This window comes from Melopsittacus undulatus, chromosome Z (genome assembly GCF_012275295.1).
Source record: "Melopsittacus undulatus isolate bMelUnd1 chromosome Z, bMelUnd1.mat.Z, whole genome shotgun sequence".
In the NCBI taxonomy this organism is placed as follows: Eukaryota; Metazoa; Chordata; class Aves; order Psittaciformes; family Psittaculidae; genus Melopsittacus; species Melopsittacus undulatus.
The window spans coordinates 103,575,592-103,602,436 of NC_047557.1; the positions used below are offsets into that span (position 1 = coordinate 103,575,592).

Here is a 26,845-nt window from a genome sequence, read left to right on the forward strand (position 1 = left end):
CTGCTGCTACCACCAATAACAATAATGATAAGGGAAATAACAAGGGAATACAACTGCTCACCACCTGTCGATACCCAGCCTGACCTGAGCAGTGATCCAGCCCTCTGGGGTAACTGCCCCCAGTTTATATACTGGGCATGACATGCTGTGGTATGGAACACCTCTTTGGTTAGTTTGGGTCAGGTGTCCTGTCTGTGCTTCCTCTTGACTTCCCTTCCTCCCTAACAGAGCATGAGAGTCAGAAAGTCCTCGGTCAGAGTAAAAATTGCTGAGTAACAACTAAAACCATCGGTGTTATCAGCGCTGTTCCCAGGCCGAAAGTCAAAAACACAGCATTGCACCAACTACTTAAGACTGAGAAAAATGACTGCTACTGCTGAACCCAGGACACACATTTAAGAAAAGCAATATGATGGAGGCCAGACTGCTGTTTCCCATAATGACCAAGAGCAGAAGCATAGAGAAAAACAATTAGCAATTTTATATGAAGTTTCATAGAAACAGCATTATTGCAATTGCAAAACTAAGAGTATATTTCCCTGCTAACAGATACACCTTAAACCAAGCTGGTTATCCAGCTTATAATGTAATTATATCCTAGAAAGAATCCAAACACCACAAGAAAGAAAGTGGATTCTGAGAATGCGTTCCCCATTAGCTATTTCTGGAATTTGGTTGGGAAGAAAAATGGTGAATTTCACCATAACATAGGGCCCTTATACATGATATTGGTCTCATCAAGGGTTCTGTCACAGCACTTATGTACTATAATATACATTTATTGGACTGAAAAAGAATTTCCTCTATGCCTGTACTATGATTTCCCTGAAACATCAATCTCAGACAACTTTTCCCGATAATATAGCAATGCAGACAAAGAAAATTCTATACAGCACTGGCAAAATAGTTACTGGTTTGTTCAAATTACTCCCAGACAGTGAAGGAAGAAGATCAAAGTTACATTGCATTGAAACATTGAAATTGATTTGTCATTAGGAGTAAAAATACAAGTAGCTCACATACCTAATGGGAAAAAACAAAATCAATGTTCATCTATGTGGGAGAGTTTTGGCAAATTGTTTATTGATTTGAAATAAATTGCAGTTTAAAAATTCAAAGAGATTAATTGACTGAATCACTTAACTACTATTCAGCAGACAGCAGGAGTAAGCCTGGTGTGCACAGCCAAAGAGAAAAAATTGTCGTAACAGAATGCCCATACATAAACAGATACACTGAAATAACAACCTAAATCTGGTTAATTCAACTGCTCTCCTTGAATTTAACTATTCTAACTAAAGTCATAAAGCATCTACTGTGAGATGATTACAGGCTTCTTTCTTCATATCCAAACAAAAACGCGAAGCTTCACAACTGAAAAACAATCTGTTGCTACAGGATACAGCACCAAAAAAGAAATTAAAAGCATGACTGTTTTATGAACCCCCCAAGAACAGAGACGGATTACTGGAATACAAGACAACCACAGTGAAACGCTGGGTACACGAGGCAGTCAGATGCTTTACAGCATGTTTCTACTTAATCAGGTAGCACAAATGAAGGACTTAGAAGACCAGGAAAACAATAAGATGCAAGGCAAATGCCTTCACACCTCCTGTTATCCCATTTTAAGCCCAAAAGATTCTTTTTATCCCCATATTTCAGTCAGTCTAAACAGAAAGATCTTTAAAAAAAAAAAGACAAAAATAATCAGGAGTTCTGTCTGCCCCCACAGTCAAACATACAAAAAATTCACACATGAAAATATATTTTCCCCCCTATAGGATATCCACATAGTACAAACTGTAGCAAAAAGTAATTGCAGATGTGTTCTAACATTAAAAAAAAGCTTTTGAAACATCCTGGAAGAAAACAGAATTTGAATCTCATTTTTTAAAGTATTTCTAGAAGTACTTGTCTCAAAATAACCAAGTCCAAAAAAAACCAGAAGCTTTTAGGTAGAAGAATATTAACTCCAGGAAAAGGGGAGATGCTAGCATTGCAACATCTTCATCTCATACAGTGAAAAAAAAAACACGTCAAGCCTCCTTCTTATGTACATGCGTTGTGCTTTCAAATACTAATTTCTGTTTCTATAATCTGCTCCCAGGTCCTAAGGACACTAAGGACATTAATCTGCTCCTATTATGAAGTGTGGAAACCAAGAAAAAATGGAAGACATCTTTGAACAGAAGAGTAAGGCAACACCACTACATCATTATATCAGAGAGTAGAATAAAAAAGTATTTGCAGGCTGCAAGAGGGTCTTATGGCGCAGACAGCTTGACATGCAGTTACACCACATCCACACTGACAGAGGTGTAAGGAGGAAACACTCAGGTATTGGAAATACCTTCCTGGAGTCATGAAACACCACTGATAGCTTAAATATCATTATGATATCAATATTCCAGTCACAATCTTACTTGCTTCAGAACCAAACAGGGTTGGAAAACCTTAGAAGCACTGAGCATTAGGCCACCTCATTTCAGAGAAAGGTACACTGCCAGCCAAACATGAACTTTAACCTGCAGTGCTTTTTTTCCAAACTGCAGTAGCACATTGGTGAATAGCACTTCCTTTAAAAATAGCTCCATATGGTCACTTCATGAGGACTAAGAATGTGCTAATGTGATAAATTACATATAATTAATTAATAACTTCTGACAAACATGCTTCACACTATTAAATAAGCTCACCACACCTGGGGAGAAGTGTTTGAACAAAACGGCATGTTTTAAGCTTTTGAAGGAAAGATCTAAAAGACTTTGAGGACTCTCAAATAAAGTGGTATTTCTGTTAGGCTACTGCTTTCAAGTTTAATTTTCAGCTGTGAGATTTAAGGTCTTACTCAAGCGGGTTGAGAATAACCACTTACGTACCAAATATTACACAAGTGCATCATACAGTACAAGTGACCCAACCTGCAAATCATGACATGCTAGTGAACCTACTAGAGCAGCAATCACAGGAGTCAGTCAAGATCAACTATGAACAAGCATGACAAAAGCTGAAATTAGTCTAAACACTAATGTTCCTGAATGAGCCACAGGAATAAAAGCATTTGTAAAATAGGAGGGATGGGTAACTACTAGTGCTAGATTTGGATGACCATTTCACTAAGTAAAGTAAGATATCTGCCTGTGGGCATAAGGAGGAACTGAATCAAAGAGCTGTTTGAAAGTTAATCTCAGAGAAGTCCAACACCTCCAGCCTATTCCCCTGCACACGACATCAAAACGTGAATTGCTGAGTTGCATCAGTATCTATTAAAAAAGTGGCCTGCTACACATTTCAATTACATGAGCATTGTCTTCCAAGGCATGTGTAGTATTAAAAGTATTTGGACAGTGATGTTATGAGTTACAACCAAGTGATATCTACTGGACACATACATTCATTTCTATTTCCTCCATTTCTCCTCCTTCTGTGTCATTCAGAGCTTAGTTCCTTGAGAATCAAGTCTCCTCAAGAGTTTAAGCACAATTTTATATGCAGTTTCTGCATAAAGGAAATGACTGGAAGTTGTAGTAGCAGCCTCATCTTTTCACATTCTACTCCTTGACCTATTGACAACCTGCACAGAAGAATCACTGTTGGCATCTGGCACAGGAAGAGGCAAAATAGTAATAAAAATGGTGGTAATAGAAGCGTAAGGGTTATATTTTTATCTCTGTCTTCATAAACATAAAGTTGAATTTTAAAACATTGAGATCAGAGGCCATCAAGAGATAAACCAAGCCTAAAACACAGTGCAAGGGAAAGAAATGCTACCTACACACCACAAAGGCTGCTCACTCAGGAGAATTAGTTTTGAAAATATGAGAGAACAACGTTTTTAGCCCCAGTTCTTTAATAAGGATTTTACTCAGGAAATATAGGCAAAACATCAAGGCATGAAACATGGCAAGTGACTTGATGAATAGCTTAAGATACTAAACTACTACAGGCATTGGCATTTGACTTTCACTTGACTCAAGTATTTCTTCATACTAACTAAGTGGCAAACATTTATGGTTTCTACATGTTGAGATACTGCAATGGCATTTATGTTCATCAAAATGCAAAGCTAAGTGCTGAAGTCAAGTTTCCCAAGGACAAATCCAGCAGTAGTGGATCGGGAAATCTGCAACAAATTCTGTGCTTCACACAGTGGAAAAAAAATGCCTATGAGTTACTCCTCTTTCCCTTTCTATCAGCTTCTCACACTAAAAGGCACGTACTGAAGAGAATTCTGATTGTTATCTCTATTTAAGAATGGCTAGAGTGAAGAATCTGGATCAGGCTCTTATCCATTTCCAGGCAACGCATTCCTTCCTTTCCAGTGAAAGCATAAACCTGCTAAGCTGCTTGCACAAGATATTCCAAAGCCAATGCACTGCCAAGATGCTTTTCACCATCTTAACACTGTATCTGATTCTGTTTCATAAGACATCATGAATCACTTGGGAGTTATTTATGATGTATGTTTTCCTACATACATTTTACACACCAATTCAAACCCTGCCCTACAACTCCTGAAGACAGAAATGAACTTTTGAAGAAGGCATGTAAATTTGCAATTAAAACTCAGACAGGCCCTGAAAAGGGAGAGCTCTCAGTCAGAGTCCTTCCATTTTTTCCCTCAAGTAAGAGCTAATAATGTGCAACAGCAAGCCAGTGAAGTGTCTTTGTTTTACGGAATGTTCCACAGCTCTGGCCTAGTAAGGCTGCAGTGGAAAGTCACTTTAAAAAGTTCCCATTCATTTCCAAAACCTCAGCTGCTACAAGCTGCATATGGTTTTAAAAGTTTCAGAATGCAAAAGTACAGTATGTATACCACTAAGAGACATCCACTTCGATTTCTCCCTGTTCAGATTAATGGAGTTCAATTAGATGCTGTTTTTCCTAAAGAAAAGATGCACAAGCATTGGTAGCTGTTGAAAGTAAACAGATGAGCACAGGAAGATGTGGAAGACTGAATGATGTTACCCTTCCAGATTCTAGTTTTTTCTAGGTAGTCCTTCAAGTATGAAGCCAACCATTACAGTCCTAAGGAAGACCATTTCACTAGCTTCTGTTCAATGCAAAAAATTCAAGAGTATGTCCGTATCTCACAGGAGTCAGCTTTAAAGTGTTGCTTTAAAAAAATATGAAGACATATCAATAATGCTGCGCATTTGTTGTCCACTCTTCCATGATGAACCCTATCTATACCTTATCTATATTTTCTTTCTTTGCAGGTTTTGATTGGGTATGGGGGGATTTTTTTGTACAATGAGAACTTAAATACATCAAACAAATTAATCAGAGCCAGCAAAGCAGCAGCATCTATAGATTAGCAGAATACATGCACAGTCTCCATGCTAGAGTTCTGTATTCTACCATGTTATCCATATTTGCAGCAAGGAAGCAAAGTTCCCACATACTATACACATATACTATTAATAAATACTTGCGATATTTTAGTAACATTATGGAAGGCTAATGGAACAGATTAACTCCTTGGAAAGCAGCAGTGAAAACAAGAGCTTATGCTAATCTCTTATTGCAATGCCATTAGGAGTCAGGACAGAAAGGAAAGGTACCAAAACTTCCTTTTCCATTCCATTTGAACTGATTGCCCACAATAGAAACAAACATTTCCTGTGATATTAAGTTGTCATCAGCTTGTGTAATTCCCAGTTCACTCGGTCTTCTCTTCTCCATCTGGCTCTTCTTTGCAGAACTAACCATGAGTTCATGTGCAATTTTGTAATTGCTTTCAGTTTGTTCAGAAGTCTCAGTTTGCTCATAAAGCTCCAACTCACCAGTTAATAATTCAGGTGGCAGTTCTTGCCTGAAGTCCTCTACACTTGCTGTCCCATTGCCTGACTGGATAGGCTGAGTATTCCCTAAGTCAGGAAACAATAAGAATGTCATCAACAATCATGCAAAACTGCAAAATAATTTAAAGCTCCTGGAATTAAGTTTTCTTCAGTCTTCACATTTTCACCTCATCCCACTCACTTTTTGGATAGCTAGTTAGTGACAACCACCTATTCCACATAGTGTAAGATGCTTGAAGAAAAGGTTGATGACATCAAGTTGCCAAGTGATAGAAGACATAAGATAGTATGAAAAATACAGTGGCCACATTCTATTTCCTGCCAAGAAAAAAAAAAAAAAAAAACCAAACACCCAAAAAACTGTGCTGGAAGCACAACTTAGCTCTAATGCACCAAAAAAAAAAAAAGAGCAGAGAATTATCATGAACCAGGAGGACTGTAAAAGAAGCCATTTCTGCTTGCTGGCTGCTCACACTCTTGTTTCCACATGACCTGAGGAGCTCCATCAGTCATACAGGCTCTGCTTGGAGTTTCTTATAGGGAGAAAAAAAATACCTTTTGCTCTCTCTGCTGAAGCATCCTTCACATCAGAGGGCATTGTTGGTCTAACCAGCACCACACCACATCCTTCGTTATTATGGATCATATTATTGACCATGGTTATCTTGGGGATGTCATGGTGTTCACCTAAAAAGTTCTATTGCAAAGAAATGGAAATCCAACACGTCATGTACAGCTAAAGTAATGCAAAATTTTCAAGTTTTAGGTAGAATAAGTTCTATGCATTGGCTAGAATTCTATTATTTCCCTATGCAGGTGATATTGTAAAAGGCATTTTCTTTCTGCAAATAAGAAAATAAGTATACTGCTTTGGTGGACAAGTACCATTATCATCATGTACGACATATAAAAGTTCTAACATAAGACAGCAAGGTTAAAAAGCCAGCCTAAACACAAATTATTTGCATTAACTTTAGCAGCTATAAGCTTTAGAAGAAGTAGTACATTCTGCCTTGAACTTACCTTTATGAGTATTCCTTCCTTGCAGTGGTGTATGCCATTGCCCAATAGGATGCATGTACTACCTGGATATATTGTCACACCAGCACTCTACAAGATGAAATTGGTAGCAGTTTACAAGTAGTTCGGACATTTCCAATTTAACTAGACAGCTCAATTGCAGATCTCTTTGTTCATCTAGCAATTTCTGCAATGCAAAATTGTGTTGCCACTCCAGCTTCACAGCTTTGCTAACCAACTTAAGCACCATACTCAAGTTTGAGGCCTTATGCATAACGTTATAGCTATCAGTCCATAAAAGCTCTGGTAAAGAGTAACTGCATAGCTGTGCATTACACTCGTGTTCTTCACTTATGCACCTCAACACTCAAAGCCCCAGTGTTCTTTGAAATGTCCTAATCAGAGCTCATGTCTGTTCTCCACCATCCTTCTGTAAGAATCAATGGACAAGGTTTCCAAAAAGAGCATTTCATTTGCAGAACAAATGAAAAGTTTAATGAGAAAATTTGTGGGCAGAGAAAACAAAAGATCACTTCATTCAATGACATTAATCAATCCAGCAATGCAGCAATGATTATGTCACAGATATACCCTGTTATTACATAATTTTCATATCACCAAACACAAATCAGCATGAGACCCTTAACTAGATACACTTGGAGGCTACAAGATCCCTGGGACCAATCTCCTTAAACTCAGTAATGTGTAGTTGTCCCAAATGACTTTGTAAAGGTTCTCTCAAGAACAACACAAGTCACCCCGCTATAGCCAATTATTTCCAAGCAGAAACCTTTACTTTAATTTGGGAAACCAATCACAGTTAAGAATTTTGTACCTTGGCACCATACAGATCTGAGTTTTTCATTAACAGCTCAGCTGAAGTTCGTACTATTACACCTGCAGTTTCACATTGCAACACACAATTCTCCAGGGTTGTTTTCCCCTGATGGACACCTACATACACAAAAAAGAAATATTGTTAAATTAATCAGTTATGCAAAACCAAACCCTTCCTACACATAGATGGACTTGTAGCATTTTTGCAGTGTGATAAAATTACTATTTTAATCTTACCCACTTCAGGTGCACATGCATGGTGTGAGCTCATGCTATTTTTTTAGTATAAGCCAGACCCCTGTTGCAAGGGAGCACGAGTCAAGAATTTCTTAGGGGCTCTTTGGCTTTTTTTTTTGTGTGTGTGTGTGGTTTTTGTTGTTGTTGCTGTAGAAAGTGGCAGCAACTATTCTTTTCTGATTTAATAAGATACTGAATACATGCATACAGGTGACAAAAAAAGACATTTTAACACCTTTAAAACCAAATGTCTGTGGAAGCAAAATTTTAATTGGCATCTTCTGCAAAGACAGAAGGACCATGGCCAATAAATTAACTGGATATAGGATTATTAACAGGATACTTAGGATTATTTGAGCCTCAGTCTGACCGTGCTGTTAGCACAGTTCTACACTACTTCTACAGCATATGCCGTTCCTCAATGAAGAGCGTTCTTTTGTGGAAAGAGAAATTACTTCCTCTTCTAGGTTGCCTGACAGAGGCTGTGCATCAGTCAGAGCCAGGCAGACTTAACAGCAGAAAAAAATGATACAGTTAAATGAACTTATCCAAGAATAAAACACAAGAACCACAATAGCTTAAAAATGCAAAAAGTAGATGTTATTTTGAACTCCACATTACGAGCAAATTAAAAAAAAAAGGGGGGGGGGGGAAGCCTGGATATTTATACTTGTAGGGCTCCTGTCTACAGTATTTTGCTAAAACTAGTAAATTTCAACACTGTGTCCCAGCTTTAATTCTAAGAGCAAATTATGAAAGAGTGACAAAGAGATCGAGATACTTCTATACTTACTTAAAATCCCCTCCACAGCATCATGTTGCACTAACTTCAAACTGGAGATCCTTACATTGTTTCCTGTACAGTCAACAAAGTTGTCTCCTTTCCCTCTTTTTTCTATCACAATATCATCTGGCAGGCCATATCCTTGAAGCAGAGGTGAAAGATTGAAGTTTGATGAATAATTGGTAATAGTCAGGTGCTAAATTACAGACATTTAAATATGGGGCTTACAGCATTGAGGTCTAATATCTTGAATATGATTTTCCACCTAGTGGCCAGGCTGCACCATACATCCCCGCTGAACCGAAGTACAGGTACTCAGAACTCAAGAGTTACCTTACTTGAATGACAAGCTATAAAATGTAAAGTTATTTTAGACAGGTGAACAAAAGGGTAAGTGAGCTCAAATTTGCCAAAGCCAAAGTTCTCACTCCCAATATTTACAGCTGAACAGGGCAATGCAGTAGCCAAGGACACTGACACCTGCAGTCCACTTGCAAAGTGCAGAAGTTCAGAAGAGCAGGCAGAAGTTCCAAAGAGCAAGGGGGTAAAAAGCAGTCACCATCATGACACAAGGCAGGCAAGTGCAAAGGACTTGATATTGTTAGTAAGCTTCACTGAACTTTCATATTTAAATGAAACTTGGGTCAAAATTTAATGTTCCTGTGTTAGTGGGCTTCCAGATTAATTCAGATCAGAAAAGAAACTTTCAAACATGCCAACATTGATTTACAAAACCATCTACAGTTGTCAGCATTCAACCACTTACAGGGAAATGTATGAGCATGTAAAGCTCTTATTGCTTGTCACTGACAGGAATCATGATAGGGAAAGCAATAATGCAACATTTATTAAAGCAGCATAAGTCCTGTAATTTTCTGAGAGCACACACAAAGTCAGGTAAGAAGTGCCTGAGCAGAATGCTAGCTTTTAACCAAGTACATAAATAAATACTGTAATGTGCAAGTAGAAAGCTTCGAAAGAAATGCCTTTGAACAAGAGTTGGCAGAATGTTTTAAAGACAGCAGATTTAATGCAAATTTAAGTGACTGACCTACACTGTACTACTAAGAAATCTTTTCCTACTGCTACTGATTTATGGTCACCGCTGGGGAGGTGGCATGGTGCAGTTTACTTCCAGTACGCAAATAGAAAACACTACAGGACAGCAAATAGCACATATAGTTTAACTTCACACAGAAGGAGGTTATTATCCAGGGAAAGAGTTTGGGGAATAATTGTCCTACAGACTACTTGCAGTTTTTCATAATGTCATGGTTTAAGCCCAGCAGGTAACTCCAAACCATGCAACTGCTAGCTCACTCCCACTCCTTTCATCCCCACCCCCACTGCCAGGGGAATGGGGAGGAGAATCAAAAGAATGCAAGTCCCATGGGTTGAGATAAGAACAATCTGGTATAACAGTTAAGGTACAAGGTGTAACACAAACCACTAATACTACTGCTAACAAGGGACATGACAAGGGAAAAACATAAAACTAAGAGGGAAAAGGGAAGAAAAAAAACCCAACCAAACAATAAACACAACTGATGCACAAACAATTGCTCACCACTCTCTGACCAATACCCAGCTCGACCCAAGCAGTGACCTAGCCCTTCTGGGTAACTGCCCCTAGTTTCTCTACTGGGCATGACATGCTGTGGTATGGAATACCTCTTTGGCTAGTTTGGGTCAGGTGTCATGTCTCTGCTTCCTCCCGGCTTCTTGTGCCCCTACTCACTGGCAGAGCACGAGACTGAAAAGTCCTTGATTGGGGTAAGCATAACTAAAACCATCCATGTGTTACCAACACTGTTCTCATAATGAAAGTAAAAAACACTGCACCATCTACTAAGGAGAAAAATAATTGCCACAGCTGAACCCAGGACACCTGGCCATGTTTTGGCTCGCTTTACACTTCACCTCTGAAGTAGCAGCTCTAGTTGTAAAAAGGAAACTGTGAGAAGATAAGGCATAGAGGAGGAAAGAGTCACCTGCTGTCAGTGGTGCTCAATACACAGGGTGGTTATGGCTGTGTGCTGTAAGCTCAGTGACTGCCCAGGGGCTAACAGCAATAATCATCCAGTAACACTGACCACAAGTGTTAGATGGGCTGATGCTGCAGGTTTCCATCCAGCTTGAACTACTACACAAGCAGAAGTCCTTAGGTGCCTTTGCTACACACTTTTATCAAGCATTACAGTTAACTTAACTATGATTTCCTGCAGTTGCTACTGCTGTTACCTTTCAACCTTACAACTGACTTGCACAGTAGCTGGGGAAAAAAAACTCCACTAAGCAAACGGACGTTGTATCTTTGATGAGTCACTCTTATCCCCAGAAAGCTACCCAAATGGCCAGCTGCTCAGATTAGTGTCAGCAGCATTATTCTTCATGCTCCTACTACAAACAGTTTTGGCTTCTCCTATTCCTATCAAAACTTCTCTAACACAAGTACATGTAAGACTAAATACCCTGGCAAGTACTCATTATTCAGAGTGATTCATACTGAAGGTACATATGCATATGCCTTGCTCTTTAAAACAGAGCAGCATATTCTTCAATAGGTGTGTTATTGCAGCATTTGTATTACTGCTTTCTCAGAGCAAGAAAAGCAGTGAATACCACCCAGCAATTTTAGAACAATGTCATTCTTGCAGATGAATAAAGCACTTTAGTGCAACCTTTTATCCTACAAGTGCATAGTCTATCAGCATGCACACCTATATAAATCAAACATACACAAGAGGACAAGAAAGAAAATGACACCCATAAAACAAGGAGGGCAAGAAAAATCAAATCCAGAACAGCAGGAAATTAAACTCCCGGCCTTCTTCTCATTAAGAACTTTTGACAAAACAAAAATGCAGTTAAGTATCTGAACAGCTGCAGAAGCCCCTGTGATACACTGAGTATTCCACTGCAGATTATGCATGCCTAAAGCAGAAAAATTATACTGAGAAATCAGGAACTTTGAAAAAGAGATGCAACTTATCAGACAGAAGTATTTAAACCAAATATTTTGCAAGAAAAATGTGATCACATATGCTGTGTCTGTTTGAACAGCAAAAATAAATCCACAGCTCCCTCTTCTACCCATGTGCTTCACAAAATGTAGATTCAAATTTGCAGTCCCACACACACATCATTGACAGGCAGTAAGTACCATAAATAGCACTTGGCTCTTGCCCTCTGTATTCACCAGTACTATACTGTCAGGGAGTCTCAGACTACACCTCTTAAGCACATTAAGACATGAAAAGAAGTACTTTTAAGTTACTGGCTCTAAAAACTGAAGCCTCTCAGCATGACTTTTCTGCTGCTGAGATTAAAAGAGAAAACATCAAATCCCCTATGTTTCTTTTGAATCTTCTGTATTATATATATAAATAGGATTTATCTGGACAAATGGTTAGCAGAAAATTATTAATTAGCTATTAATCAGCAAAATTGGCAGTTTATTCGCAGAAGTAACTACAGCTAATGAAACAGCTTACTCCATCCTGCATTAGACATGGCTCTACAAACATAAATAGGAACACTTTGAAGAAAAAAAAAACAACAAAAAATAAATGCTCCCACCAGTCTCCACAGAAAGTAAATCTTTCCGCAAAGCTTGTTCAAAACATTGTTTACTTTAAGGACCTTTATGCTATCAAACCTTCTACCTTCTAGTTCAACTGAATCAGCAATGCAGAACACATCATCTACAACATAATGACCAGGACAGATGATGACTCTGTCTCCTTCATAACAGGCATTTATAGCTGCCAGTGGATCCTTGTGAAACTGTAAAAGACAAACAACATAATCATCTCCTGAAAATGCTATAAAAATGGATGCATTTATGCCCTTAAAAAGCTTGCTTTTCAATTAAAAGTTACTGCCTTTGCTTAAAAGAAACCCCCTTTAATGCACCAATAATACAGAATTTCTACTTTGAATTTAAGAGTCATATCACATTCTGGACAAAAACAGGCTTAAAACATTCCTTCAATATTTGCGTCATGTCCATTCCCCCATGAGAAAACTGGGACAAAGACACAGATTGAGGAGCATATGCATCAGAAAGCAAACCTCAATATGGCCTTGATTTGAAGCCATCTTTTGAATTGTGCCTTAAGTGACTTACCATAAATTACTAAAGAAACAGACAACAGAAGGTAAAGAAAATTCAGCCACTAGATTTGACCTGGTTTGAACACTGACATAACCCTTTACTCCTGCTGCAAGTCACCTCAAAATAGAGTTCAGATATTACAGTAGTAAATATGGGGACCAGATAATCTTTTTTCTTGCCCAGAGAGGGCAGGCTGGTACCCTTCACAAATATTATTGTGGATTCTGTACTGAAGGATTACAAACAGCACAGAAAAAGTACACATTTATTGTTTCCCAACAAATTTCAGGGTAAGCATAAGAAGAGCACTTTCAATTGTCAAGTCATAAAATCTGATTTATAGCCCAAAAGTTAATCTAGGACCTTCCCTGTGGCTCCACTGCAGCCATCTGTAAGTCATGAACTTGATCACAATACAGCAAGCAATTTCATTTGGGCCCAAGGAATCCAAACTGTTAACCAGTAAAGTGGTAAGTCCTGTCTGAATTCACTACAACTAGACTGCTCTAAAATAAATATATCTCATACTCAGAACTAAAATAACAGAATGACATTTCTTCCTTGCAATTCTAGTTCATTATCAGCTACATCAAAAGAAACCAGTATATCAGAATTATATATAAGTATTACAGCTTATCATGTTTCATTGTAGAATTATTACAGGTTTATCTCATTTCGTACACACACGAAGGGAATTGCTTGTATAGAGTACTCAGCAGACAAATGAATTAAAAGAAATGATTTGTATCATCCAGTCTTACCACTTACGGTTAAAATTCTACTGCTTTTTTTGAACTGACAAAAAACAACACTACAAATGTAGTATCCTGCACACGATAAATTAACTTAAGTTTTCCTTATTCTTTCCCAAGCAGAAAAAAAACCTATTAGCAGTCAGAAAAGTCCTGCTGCTGTACCTGTATTTCTTGTTCTTCACCACAAGATTCAGGGCAAAGTTTGTCCCTTATCAATGACTGCAGCATACTTGCCACCATGGTTGAGGACACAATGTGAATGATCTTGTCACCCGTTGGTCTCAATCCTTTAGCTTGGAGACCGCTGTGTTTTTGGTAACCACACACGTACCTAAAACAAGAGGAGTGAAACCATCATTGTTTTATTAGAGTCTGTCCATGTACAGTTTCCCATACAGCCCTCCTCCTTGCTTAAACCCACCAAGTACCTCAGCAGAGGATTCTCAATTAGTTTTAGCTTTTGTTTTAAGTGCTCTATATTCTCATACAATTTTAGTCCTTCCACCAAGGAGACATTTTCTACTTCCGAGTCCAAATCACTGCTTGATAGGCGGCTCCTCACATCTAAAAACTTGCTGTAAAGCTCTTCACATTGAGACAAGTAGTTCTGGTAATTGGCTACAAGTCCAGAAGGCACACGGTTCTCAAGGATGTCATAATGCCTGCAGTTCAGAGCAACAGTCAATTATTTCACTTTAACAATTTTCAAACACAGAACATGATAACAATTTTTAAACACATCATTTTTAAGTACATTAGTACTTCAGTCTAGATTCTTTGCAGTCTATATCAACACTGTTAAATAGTTTCTGAAAGCAGCAAAACTAAAAATATTAACAGACACAAATAAATTACTTCCTAAAGAGTTGGCCATCCACCTTGGAAGATTATACGCAAATATTAGAAAGTCACAGTAAAACAAAGGCATAAGCACAGCTCTAAAAAATGGTAAGTACTTATAATGTCGTGATTTAAGTCCAGGCTGTAAATCAGCCATGGAGCCGTCTTGCTCATTCTCCCTCTTTCTTTCACCCCCCTGGCTCCAGGAGGGATGGGGAGGAGAATCGAAAGAACGTAACTCCTATAGGTTGAGATAAGAACAGTCCAGTAACTAAGGTATAACACAAATCACTACTGCTACCACCAATAATAATAATGATAACAGAAATAACAAGGGAAGAGAATAAGATACCACCCATTGATACCCAGCCTGACCGAGCAGTGAAACAGCCCTTCTGGGTAACTCTCAGTTACATCCTGGGCATGATGTGCTGTGGTATGGAATACATCTTTGGCTAGTTTGGGTCAGGTGTCCTGCCTCTGTTCCTCCCAGCTTCCCCTCCTCCCTGGCAGAACATGAGACTCACAAAGTCCTTGGTCAGACTAAACATTTGAGCAGTAACTAAAAACATCGGTGTTATCAGCGCTGTTCCCAGCCTGAAAGTCAAAAACAGAGCACTGCACCAGCTACTAAGACTGAGAAAAATGACTGCTACTGCTGAACCCAGGATTTTTATATATAAAAATTTGTCTTTTAAGCATTTAATAGAAAAAAACTGAAAAAAAAAAGATATCTGAAATTAAAGAAAATCCTATAATGTAAAGTCTCTATTAGCAGGAATCTAAACTACCTGAACAAAAGTGCAGAATGAGAATAAGAAAGGCTTTATCAGCACCAGATGAAGATGGGAAGGAACTGCATGGCAAAATCTACACCATCCCAAGAGTGTACACCTCTACAATCTACACCTCTACAAATGAAACTGCAAACCAGAAAATGCCAGCCCATAGTTGCATTGCCAAGGTCAAAACACAAGAACATCTGCTTGTTAGACAGTGCCAAGAGCTTTGGGGCCAATCATGTAGGACCAATCACAGTTCCTAAAAAAAAGCTGGACATAAATTAATGACACATATAAAACAAGATTTAGAGCCATCAGAGAACGTGAAAGTGAAATAGATTGGTGGAGCCACACCCTAAGGCAAGGGCAGAGGGAAGCGGTTGAACAAGTGATGGATCCCCTTTCCTTCTACCATCAGACAGAAGGAGCGAACTTAAGGGACACGGATGTATGGAGGGAGGTCCCTCCTCGGAGAGGTAAGCAAAAACCCTCGCAATCCCTTCCTCCCTCCCACTTGCCCTTCAATAACAGGTATGAGGTCTTGGAACTACAGGGCCAGGTAAACGGAGATGGAGAGGTACATCTATCTAGTGAGTCACCTAGGGCTTGTCACTCACCCCCATGTCCCAGAACTTGCCCAACCAAAAAGAAGAGTAATGGTGGTGGGTGACTCCCTTCTGAGGGGGATAGACGGGCCCACTTGTTGACCAGATCCATCTCACAGGGAAGTCTGCTGCCTACCTGTGGCTCGGATTAGAGATGTTAAAAGGAAACTCTGATCTGGTGCAGCCCTCTGACTACTATCCGCTGCTTGTTTTTCAGGTTGGCAGTGATGAAATTATTACAAGGAGGGCAAGGGCAATGAAGAGAGACTTCAGGGCCCTGGGACGGCTGGTTAAAGGGTCTGGAGTGCAAGTGGTGTTTGCACCTCCATACCTGTTACAAGCAAGGTTGAAGAGATAAATAGGAAGAGTCTGCAGATTAATGTATGGCTACGTGACTGGTGCCAAAGGCAGGGTTTTGGGTTTTTCAATCATGGGCTGCTGTATGAGACACCTGGTTTGCTAGTGGCAGGTGGGATACACCAGTCCCAGAGGGGGAAAAGGTTTTTGGGGCAGGAGTTAGCAGGGCTTATTGGCAGAGCTTTAAACTAGATATGAAGGGGGGAGGGGATTTAACTGAGCCTGTTAGGGACAAGACCAAGAGAAACATGCTAGGGCTTGAAGGATGGCAGACTAGGGAGGACTATCAATCTACTGTTTCATTTGTGGGAAAGGATAGTTTAGACCCTGTCCCGCAGGGGAAAAAGGGTACTAAGACAAGAGTTAGCACAGCTCACTCGCAGAGCTTCAGGTTAGATTCAAAGTGTGAGGGGGTTGTAGCTGGGTTTGAACTAGTGGGGCATTGCTCTAGTATTAATGAAGACCAGAAGGCCTCCTGCCTCCCAAGGGTGCCATCAGCATGCTCTGCTCGCTCCCTGAAATGCCTGTACACCAATGCACACAGCATGGGGAATAAACAGGAGGAGTTAGAAGTCTGTGTGCGGTCTAAAGGTTATGATCTGGTGGCAGTTACAGAGACATGGTGGGACAGCTCACATGACTGGAATGTGCTCATGGATGGCTATGTCCTTTTTAGGAAAGACAGGTCAGCAAAGCGAGGTGGTGGAGTGGCTCTTTATGTGAGAGAGTGACTAGAATCTATTGAGTTCTGTCCGGGGGAAGATGAGGAGCAAGTGGAATGTCTGTGGGTATAAATTAAGGGACAGGCTGGTATGGGTGATACAGTTGTGGGGATCTATTATAGACCTCCTGATCAGGACGAAGGAGTTGATGAGGCTTTCTACAGGCAACTGAAAGCAGCATCGCAACCACATGCCTTGGTCCTCATGGGGTATTTTAACTACCCCAATATTTGCTGGAAGACTCACACAGCCAATCGTTCACAGTCTAGGAGGTTCCTCCAGTGCATTGATGATAACTTCTTAATGCAAATGGTGGACAAACCAACTAGGAGAGGAGCGCTGCTAGATTTAGTACTCACCAACAAGGAGGGTTTGGTTGAAGTGGTGATGGTCAATGGCAGCCTTGGCTGCAGTGACCATGAGATGGTGGAGTTTAGGATCCTGTGTGGGAGGAACAGAATACCTAGCAAGGCCACAGTTCTGGATTCCCGAAGGGCCAACTTTGGCCTCTTCAATCAACTGCTAAGGGAAGTCTCATGGGAAAGGGTACTAGGTGGTAAAGGAGCTCATGATAGTTGGACAGCATTCAAGGACCACTTCTTCCAAGCTCAGGATCAGAGTGTCCCAATGGGTAGGAAATCAAGTAAAGGATCTAGGAGACCAGCATGGTTAAACAAGGAGCTGCTGGGAAAACTCAAGTGGAAAAAGAGAATCTATGGATTATGGAAGGAGGGGCTGGCCACTTGGGAGAAGCACAGGACAGTTGTTAGAGGATGTAGGGAGGCAATTAGGACAGCTAAGGCCTCCTTGGAAATTAATCTTGCTAGTCAGATTAAGGACAATAGAAAGGGCTTCTTCAAATACATAGCAAATAAAACTAAAACAAGAGGCAATATAGGCCCACTGCTGAACAAGGTGGGTGCCCTGGAGTCAGAGGATATAAAGAAGGAAGAGGTGCTGAATGCTTTCTTTGCCTCTGTCTTTACTCCTGCAGACTCTCCCCGAGGGCCCCAGATTCCTATAGCCCCAGAAGGAGTCAGGACAAAGGAGGAGTTTGCTTTGGTAGATGAGGACTGGGTTAGGGATCAACTAGGCAATCTCAACATCTATAAATTGATAGGTCTGGATGGAATACACCCACGGGTGCTGAGGGAGCTGGCGGAGGTCATTGCTAGGCCACTCTCCATCATCTTTGGTAAGTCATGGGAAACGGGAGAGGTGCCTGAGGATTGTAAGATGGCAAATGTCACACCAGTCTATAAAGAAGGGCAAGAAGGAGGATCCGGAAAATTATAGACCTGTCAGCCTTACCTCCGTCCCTGGAAAGGTGATGGAACAACTTATTCTTGACTCCATCTCTAGGCATATCAAGGATGAGGGGGTCATTCAGAACAGCCAACATGGTTTTATGAGGGGGAAGTCATATTTGACCAACCTTACAGACTTCTATGAGGAAGTAACTAGGTGGAGGAATTATGGCAGAGCAGTAGATGTGGTTTTTTCTTGATTTCAGTAAGGCATTTGACACTGTCTCCCACAGCATCCTCATAGATAAGCTAAGGAAGTGTGGGCTTGATGATCAGGTAGTGAGATGGATGAAGAACTGGTTGAAAGGAAGAAGGCAGAGAGCTGTGGTCAGTGGGGCAGAATCTAGCTGGAGGTCTGTGGCTAGTGGAGTCCCTCAGGGGTCGGTGCTGGGACCAGTGCTGTTTAATATTTTCATCAACAACCAGGATGAGGGAACTGAGTGTACCCTCAGCAAGTTCGCTGATGACACTAAACTGGGAGCAGTGGCTGACACACCAGAAGGCTGTGTTGCCATTCAGCAAGACCTGGACAGGCTGGAGAGTTGGGCAACTTGATGAAAAGTTGGAGAAACTTGATGAAATTCAACAAGAGCAAGGGTAGAGTCTTGCATCTGGGGAAGAACAACCCCATGTACCAGTACAGGTTGGGGGTTGACCTGCTGGAAAGGAGTGAAGGGGAAAGGGACCTGGGGGTCCTGGTGGACAGGAGGATGACCATGAGCCAGCAATGTGCCCTTGTGGCCAAGAAGGCAAATGGCATCCTAGGGTGCATTAGAAAGGCTGTGGTTAGTAGGGCAAGAGAGGTTCTCCTCCCCCTCTACTCTGCCTTGGTGAGGCCGCATCTGGAGTATTGCATCCAGTTCTGGGCCCCTCAGTTCAAGAAGGACAGGGAATTGCTTGAAAGAGTCCAGTGCAGAGCCACAAAGATGATGAAGGGAGTGGAACACCTCCCTTATGAGGAGAGGCTGAGGGAGCTGGGTCTCTTTAGCTTGGTAAAGAGGAGACTGAGGGGTGACCTCATCAGTGTTTACAAATATGTAAAGGGTGGGTGTCAGGATGATGGAGCTAGGCTTTTTTCAGTGATATCCAGTGGTAGGACAAGGGGCAATGGGTGTAAACTGGAGCATAGGAGGTTCCACGTTAACATCAGGAAGAACTTCTTTACTGTAAGAGTGACAGAGCACTGGAACAGGTTGCCCAGGGAGGTTGTGGAGTCTCCTACGTTGGAGATATTCAAGGCCCGCCTGGACAAGTTCCTGTGTGATGTACTCTAGGTTTCCCTGCTCTTGCTGAGGGGGTTGGACTAGATGATCTTTCAAGGTCCCTTCCAACCCTTGGGATTCTGTAATTCTGTGATCCCTCACCATTTTTGCAGGGAACCAGCTGAACACAGTATATATAACTCTATTTGAGAGGCTGTGTGAAACAGGGGCAAAGATGTTCCCTCAACTTTCAGAGATTCTTTAAAGGGTGCACTTAAAGCACGAAAGAGCAAGAAAATCTGTAGTCACAGCAGTCAGTATCTGTACAGGGTGAACAAAAATACAGAGCCTCACAAAATTTTGGCAATGGGATTATTAGAGTAAGTCAATGCAGCATGATTAACAGATGATTTTATAGCAATATAGAAATATAAAATATCTGAAGGAAAAAATTTTGTACACAATTCGCTCTACATTTTAGAGCACGCACTATGAAAGTGCATAAAACTAGCTTGATTTTTCAAGCTTTAGTTATACAGTTCATACACCTTTACTTAACTAACTGTCGTGGTTTAAGCCCAGGCTGTAAATCAGAACCATGCAGCCCTTACTCACACTCCCCCAGCCACCCCCCTTTTCTCCCCCCCACCTCCCTGGCTCCAGGAGGGACAGGGAGGAGAATCCAAAGAACGTAACTCCCATGGGTTGAGATAAGAACAGTCCAGTAACTAAGGTATAACACAAATCACTACTGCTACCACCAATAATAATAATAATAAGGGGAATAATAAGGAAAGAGAATACAACATCACCTGTCGATACCAAGCCTGACCCAACAAGTGAGACAGCCCTTCTGGGGAACTGCCCCCAGTTCTACATCCCAGGCATGACGTGCGGTGGTATGGAATACGTCTTTGGCTAGTTTGGGTCAGGTGTCCTGTCTCTGTTCCTCCCAGCTTCCCCCCCTCCCTGCATAGCATGAGACTCACAAAGTCCTTGGTCAGACTAAACATTTGAGCAGTAACTAAAAACATTAGTGTTACCAGAGCTCTTCCCCGGCTGAAAATCAAAACCACAGCACTGCACAGCTGCTAAGAAGGAGAAAAAAAAATGACTGCTACTGCTGAACCCAGGACACTAAAGTGCAATGTAAAGCTACTGTCCTCATTAAAACAGCACACACCAGACACACAAAAAGTTTAAAGCATACTATGTTTCCATGCACTGCAGGTCAATGTTACTCCTGAGCTGAAGCATCAGAGGATAAGAAAGTATAACATTCACTTTTCTTCTTGAAGACATTTTTTTAAACATTTTAGATTCTTGCTAAAACAGCTGTAAGGCCACACAGTCTTAATAATAAAACATTATCCCATGGCACATCATTCTATTCTAGTTTCATGCCATGGCAGATCTCCATGAGGCTGGCAAAACTCAACAACAGAATAGCTATTTGCTGGAGAAAACTTCAGAAACATGTATAGTTCCTATGTATAACACTTCCTCCTCATTTGCATGATCTCAGAAAAATACAGGCACATCCCAGTCCTATTTGAAAGAGTCACATTGTGTCCTGTTTTAAAGAAAGGCCTCCAGACACCTTTCTAATGTGGAGAATTGTACTCATTTTCTTTGTTAAGTACATGCTATATGCTATATTCTAAATAGCATTTCAGGGTAGGTTGTAAATATTCACTGATTTAGTTCCCCAGCATCATAGTAGTACCAAACCTGTATCTGAATGACACAAAAACTTCCAGATACTCATGGTGCTAAGTTATGATAAGAAAAGAAAAAGTAACTCACGAAAGAAAGATACAGCATCAAATCTCGTGAGAAAACCTACAGTAAAAATCTCTTGCAAGTATTCTTTCCAGGTATATTTTATGTTTTGATTATTTGGTACCCTCGAAACTATAACCAGATCATGTCCTTATGCATTGCTTTAGCTCTGCATGACAGGACAGCATTTAAAACCCACCTACAGAAAACCTAATGCTAATATCACTAGGGAAAGCAATGCACACATTCCTCCTTCACCATAACTGATTCACAATTTTTGTTTACATTTAATTCCATTCCAGTTCTTTCTCTACACCCAGAGGCATCAGAGCATCCCCTCCTCGTATTAGAGTTCACATCCATATGAAAGAGGCTATAGCTGGGTCTGGAGTGCCATCTGATGGAAGGTCAAAGATTATAGGGAAAAACAGAGGGTTCAGAAATCAAGTGTTAGTCTCAGCTGCACCCTTTCTCCATGAAAGGTTTTGACTGTCAGAATAAATTTGCTCAAATTAACCATTAAGAAAGTCTAGCTGTGTCACTATTCCTACACAACCCTTCCCTGTGGTTCTATCCAAATAATATCAAAGGTTTTGCACTTACAATTTCAGTCGAGGCTCAACGCATCGCACAAAGTAATCAAAATCATCCTCCTCCTCCTCATCCCAGGTCCTCCAGATGCATTCATAGAAGAACCTTTTGAAGCAAAGTAAGCATTTAATCACACAAAGGAGACCACATTTACCTGAGCAGGGAGAACAGCACTGAAAATACAAATATACCAGTTTGAGAATACATCTCAAAGCGTTACCTTTCTCCAATTCTATGTTACTGTAGAAATATTTAGCACACACAAGTTCTCTGTTGTCTATCTGCATAAGGAGTTTTATTTTGTGCATTAGAGTTGAAAATCCCTAAAAAGCCCAAGTTCCATTTTCATCAAGACAGTGAACAGCTAAAAGCTGGATTTGGAAGTTGCTTGTTTTTGGGGAGGCATCCTTCAGCTAAATTTTCTTTTTGGCAATGAGCTTGTCACCTTCATCATTCAAGCTTAGATCTCTAATATGGAGTACCTCTCAGCAGAATGTGTCTCTTCCCGCTTTTTCACCCACCACTTCTGAAATGGCCCATTTTCTAGACAGGAAGGTCATTCCCCCTATTTCAGCCATTTCATCCATCTACTGCCTATTTGTACGCAGTATTTAGAATATGAAAGCAAGGGATATGGAAAAGAGACTGAGGTGATAAAGAAAGGAAAATAAAACAGAAGACATGAACACTTGAAAAATAAAGAGAAAATTCAGGGGAGGAGGCAAAAAAGCAAAAAGAGAGAAAGAATAGAACAGAAAAGAAAAAATCAACCAAAATGTTATACAAAAGAAAGGAACGCTGCACTACAGCCAGCAAGGTGACACAGCCCAAGGAAATCTGGGTGAAAAGAAGGAAAACACAAATTATTTTCTTCCAAGCTTTTGACACAGCAAGCAGACTGACAATAAGCTACAGCCAAACATACCTGGTTATTGCGTGATTACCTGCAGCTGCAGAGGACACGAAAGATTTTTCTTTGCAAGTAGTCTTTGCACAATACCAGTCACCAGTTTTACTTTGGAAAGCTTAGCTTGTGGAGCTGCCAGCATGACCACAAGAACTCAGGGCACCACCCACTGGATACTATCAGAGTGCCATTGTTCAAGACAAAAGTTAAATTTTGGGTGTTTTCCTACCTGACATGCTCTACAGCTAGTGCTGTGCTGTCAAACTCTCCTGACTTGTCATACACAACCCACAGCTCCTGCAGGTGTATCTTACGCTCCTTCAGCTCCAAGAGCTCCTGCACGCACTCCAAGGTAAAGTTGCTGTGCCGCGACTCACAAAGGAAAGGTTCACTGAGTTGCACAACCGCTTTCAGAGCTGAATACTCCACATCAACAACCTGTTAGAACAAATAGTTCTTATAAGATTTCTCAGAACCTTAGATACAGGTGAGGAGGGCTAACATGACATGCATATGTCAGCAGCCTGTACTCATTAAATATGTAATGGAACTGCCAGTTTGAACATCCAAGGTTTGCAAAAAGATGTACGACTTGGAGACTGAGATACCTAGAAAAGAAATATCCCAAACCAGCAATCCTCATTGGGTCTGTGACAGGAGCACAATGTGGAAGAGCAATTGTCAGTACCAAAGTGGGCTAAAAGGAAGAATTTAATTGATTAAAAAAATGAACAAATGAGCAAAAAATACCAACTGTGAAATTATCAGAGCCTGATATTTGAAAAGATTACACTACACCAGCCAGCTCTGGACCAAGTATTCCCTCTATGCCCAGAGTTCTACCTCATAGCTTGCTCACACTGACTTGTTGTTCCCTTTCCAGTTTCAAACAAGGCCCCTTAAAAAAATTCCCATTGCTCTAGCCATCACTAGCAATTAGATATGAAAACATTACTATTTTCTATCAGCTCCTAAACTTTTAAGTGATCTGTCTGTTAGAGTTAAATTATGTTCGTCAGAGCCAATGCCTGAGCATTGTCTCTCACTGAGCAACTGCATTCTATTTACCTCAACAAGGACCTCAAACACATTAGTGCGCCAGACTGCCTGCCATCCAGATGGTTCAAGGACCTTCATCAGGTACTCGGCTGTGAATTCTTTCACTTCAGAAGCTTTGCAGTCAGCTAAAGAAATTGAAGACAGCAATTTATGCAAAGAAAAAAAGTCATTCAGCTCACCAGAAAATTAAGGTCAACACTGTTGAAGTCTTTCTCTTTCACATCTGAAGTTTGAATTCATTCTGTTTTGTTCATGATAACCACCAGCATTTTTGCTGTTTGTCTCTCTCAGAAAGCTGGAGAGACATCTTTTTGTGCTTCTCTAGAGGAAGAGATTCAGTACTCAAACTTCCGGGTACTGAAGGTTTCAGTGACAGTGGTATTAAATAGCTAGCCTGTGCCTTACTACACACAAAAAAGTACTAGTAAGATCAGTTAAGACAAGCACAGAATCCAGTATTAGCACCTCTGCCTTTCAGAGTTTATTTACTTATACTGAAACCATTGCCTCCTGATCCATCAGCAACAGCAGCATAAGTGATCACAGCACACTACATCTTTGCTAAGCCCAGTTAAGATCACCTTACAGTTTAATAATACAGAATTGACTCCACTTAAACTAGATTATTTAATAAGTCACTACAAGAAACCTGACTGCTTATTCTCTTCCTAAGAAATTACTTACCCAAGATATAATCCTGGTAAGCTTTAAATCGTTCATAAAACAAAAGATGATTAGTGTGAAAAATATCCGGAAAAAGTACATTCCCATTTGGCATAGTCCTTCCTAAAGCAGTCCCTGGTTTATCACCGCTGGCATAATCGCTGCTGGAATCATCATCTTGCTGGACCAGATCTGGGGAGAGGAGTTGAAACAAAGCAAAGCCCACACACTGTCAGTTCAATGCAATCATCAGTCACTCTATTCCAACAGAATTCCTTTTCAGCTCAAGACCTATCACGAACCGGCTTTTTACAACATGTTTTAAATTATCCTTAGTTACAAGACTGCCTTATTTAGTTACTTGTTCTCTTCTTCAGGATGGTTATCCCATATGAGAAGACAATTTCCCTTTTTGCTGCTACATGGCTGAGCTGTGGCTACATGCTAGCTTACTTGGTGACATGGTTTAGTGGGAGGTGTCCCTGCCTATGGCAGGGGGGTTGGAACTAGATGATCTTAAGGTTCTTATGATGATCTTAGATCCTAAGATCTAGGGTCCTCAACCCTTGCTATTCTATGATTCTATAAAATCCTTTAGGTAATATGTTACCATGCATGTACATATTATGCCTTGTTAGTACATCACACATTGCCTGAATCACCCAGACATGGTATGAGTCAATAATCCAACTGCTTTTGGAACGTGTATAGAACCAGCTCATCCTACACACAACTGATCCAAAACAATGCACAGGATTACTGTGGGCAAAGAGCAAAACACACACAAGATGCATGATACAACAGCAGATACAACTCTCAGCTAAAGATGTGTCTTCACAGCTCCCCGTAAGTCTTTTCCTGTTCTTCAGTGCAGGCATTGATTTTGCATTTTAATAAACTAACAAATAACAGGGAAATTCTAGGAACCCTATTCAGTCAGAAGGGGGAGTGTTGTAATTTTTAGCCCACTGAAATGGACACTGGCTGAATCTGTTCTTTGAAGGTTACTAGGCAATGATAGCAGTTCCCCAAAACGTGTCTCCACTTGTGTTCCCATTACAAACTCAGTCATGGTTGTCTTATGGTCATCCCTAAGTTCAGAAAATAGCATGGAAATGACTGCAGTAAACCAATGGCGATGATGATGTGGTTTTTCCCTTTTCATTAATGCAACAGCTCAAGACACCCTCTTTGCCCATAATTTGATACTTTAACAATTCCTAGGCTTCTGCATTTTTATTAACTACAGTCTGTCCTTTACCACTTATCATTCATATGTAAAAAAAAAAAAATCACAAGCTGTTTTTAACTCATTCCTTACATTTCAGGATGCGTCATGAAAGCTAGCAGTTTTGACCTCAAATTTGTTAAAATTTTACATATTTGGGGCAAAACTCAAACAGCAAAACCTAATCAGAACCAGTGCATGAGCCAGTTACAAGTGTTTATGCAATGTAAATTTTCTTTGTAGCAGAAATAAATAAAGGAAAAGCTGATTTTAATCGAATGTGATTTATGAAATATTAAGTGCTTATTGTAGAACTGTAGCTGTGTTACACATACGCTGCAAATAAGGGTTTCTTCCTACACACCCATAATCAAATCCAGGAACTACAATACACTCCAGAACAAGCCATTTAATTCAGCTTGCACTTTGTTTACAAACTGCAAGCCTATAACTTTGCATCAATAATGACCTGTCACTGACCAGTGATATTCCCTAGATACTAAAAGCATCGATATTCCCATGCTGTGCTATTAAGGCAGGTCTCTTCCAGGAAACCGCTTTTTCCTGTCAGCGTTTCAAACGCACAGATATTCCTGGACGTCGACACAAGTGTTTGCGGCTTGTACCGGAGACACCTGCCCCAAGCTCACAACAGAAAAAAAGATCACTGTGTTCACGTACGCAGGCACTGTGTGTTCCCCCGCAGAGCACTGCTCCCAGCGCGATCCCCGCCCCACGCACCAACGGCTTCACGCACCGGGAAGCGCCGAGCCGCTGCCTAGTTCGACCCAGGGCACCGCAGCCCCCTCCCGCTCGGGGAACACTGAGCGCAGGAAGCAGCACAGCAGAGGCTGAGGCAAACCCCTCCGCGGCCTGCTCTGGCTCCGCAGCCCCATGCCTGCGCCTCACGCTCCGCTGCAGACCCCACTGCAGCTGCAGAGCCGGCGGCCTTCCCCGCGGCTCGCCGACTCCTTCCCAACCGGCGCCAGGACCGGGGCTCGCCCCGAGCGGGACGGGCAAGACTCCACCTGTGTTCAGCTGCCGGGCAGCGCTGCCCGCGGCACCGTCCGGGCCCTCCTGCTGCGGCCCCGCCGCGCTCCTCGCCAGCCCCTGCTCCGCCATGCTGCGCGCGCGGCCGCACCCGCCGGGATTCAAACTGTGCCGACACTTCACCCTCCTCAACGTCACCGGCAGCGGCTGCTCTTATTGGCTAGCGGCAGCTGCGTGCGAGCCAATAAGAGCA

At 41.1% G+C, this 26,845-nt stretch overlaps 1 protein-coding gene across 1 annotated transcript; it reads right to left on the reverse strand.

Moving 5' to 3' along the window:
* Positions 1-860: 860 nt before the first annotated feature.
* On the reverse strand, positions 861-26,498 carry SHCBP1 (SHC binding and spindle associated 1). The gene is made up of 13 exons (XM_005141679.3): positions 26,360-26,498; positions 24,396-24,566; positions 23,721-23,836; positions 22,882-23,090; positions 21,758-21,850; positions 13,986-14,219; positions 13,720-13,888; positions 12,351-12,471; positions 8,695-8,826; positions 7,663-7,781; positions 6,831-6,917; positions 6,363-6,504; positions 861-5,873 (listed from the first exon to the last, which is right to left on the reverse strand). The coding sequence occupies exons 1-13, from the start codon at positions 26,496-26,498 to the stop codon at positions 5,539-5,541; spliced, it is 2,067 nt and encodes a 688-aa protein (XP_005141736.2). The 3' UTR covers positions 861-5,538.
* Between the last annotated feature and the right edge of the window lie 347 nt (positions 26,499-26,845).

What these genes read in the sequence shown, in the direction of transcription:
- SHCBP1 (XM_005141679.3), bottom strand. Translation starts at nt 26,498, where the DNA reads ATGGGGCTGCGGAGCCAGAGCAGGCCGCGGAGGGGTTTGCCTCAGCCT. An exon ending in GTGAAGAACAAGAAATACAG is followed by an intron (nt 12,472 to 13,719) that starts GTACAGCAGCAG and finishes TGTCTTTTACAG; the next exon opens with TTTCACAAGGATCCACTGGC. An exon ending in TTCAGCAGAGAGAGCAAAAG is followed by an intron (nt 5,874 to 6,362) that starts GTATTTTTTTTC and finishes TTCCTGACTTAG; the next exon opens with GGAATACTCAGCCTATCCAG.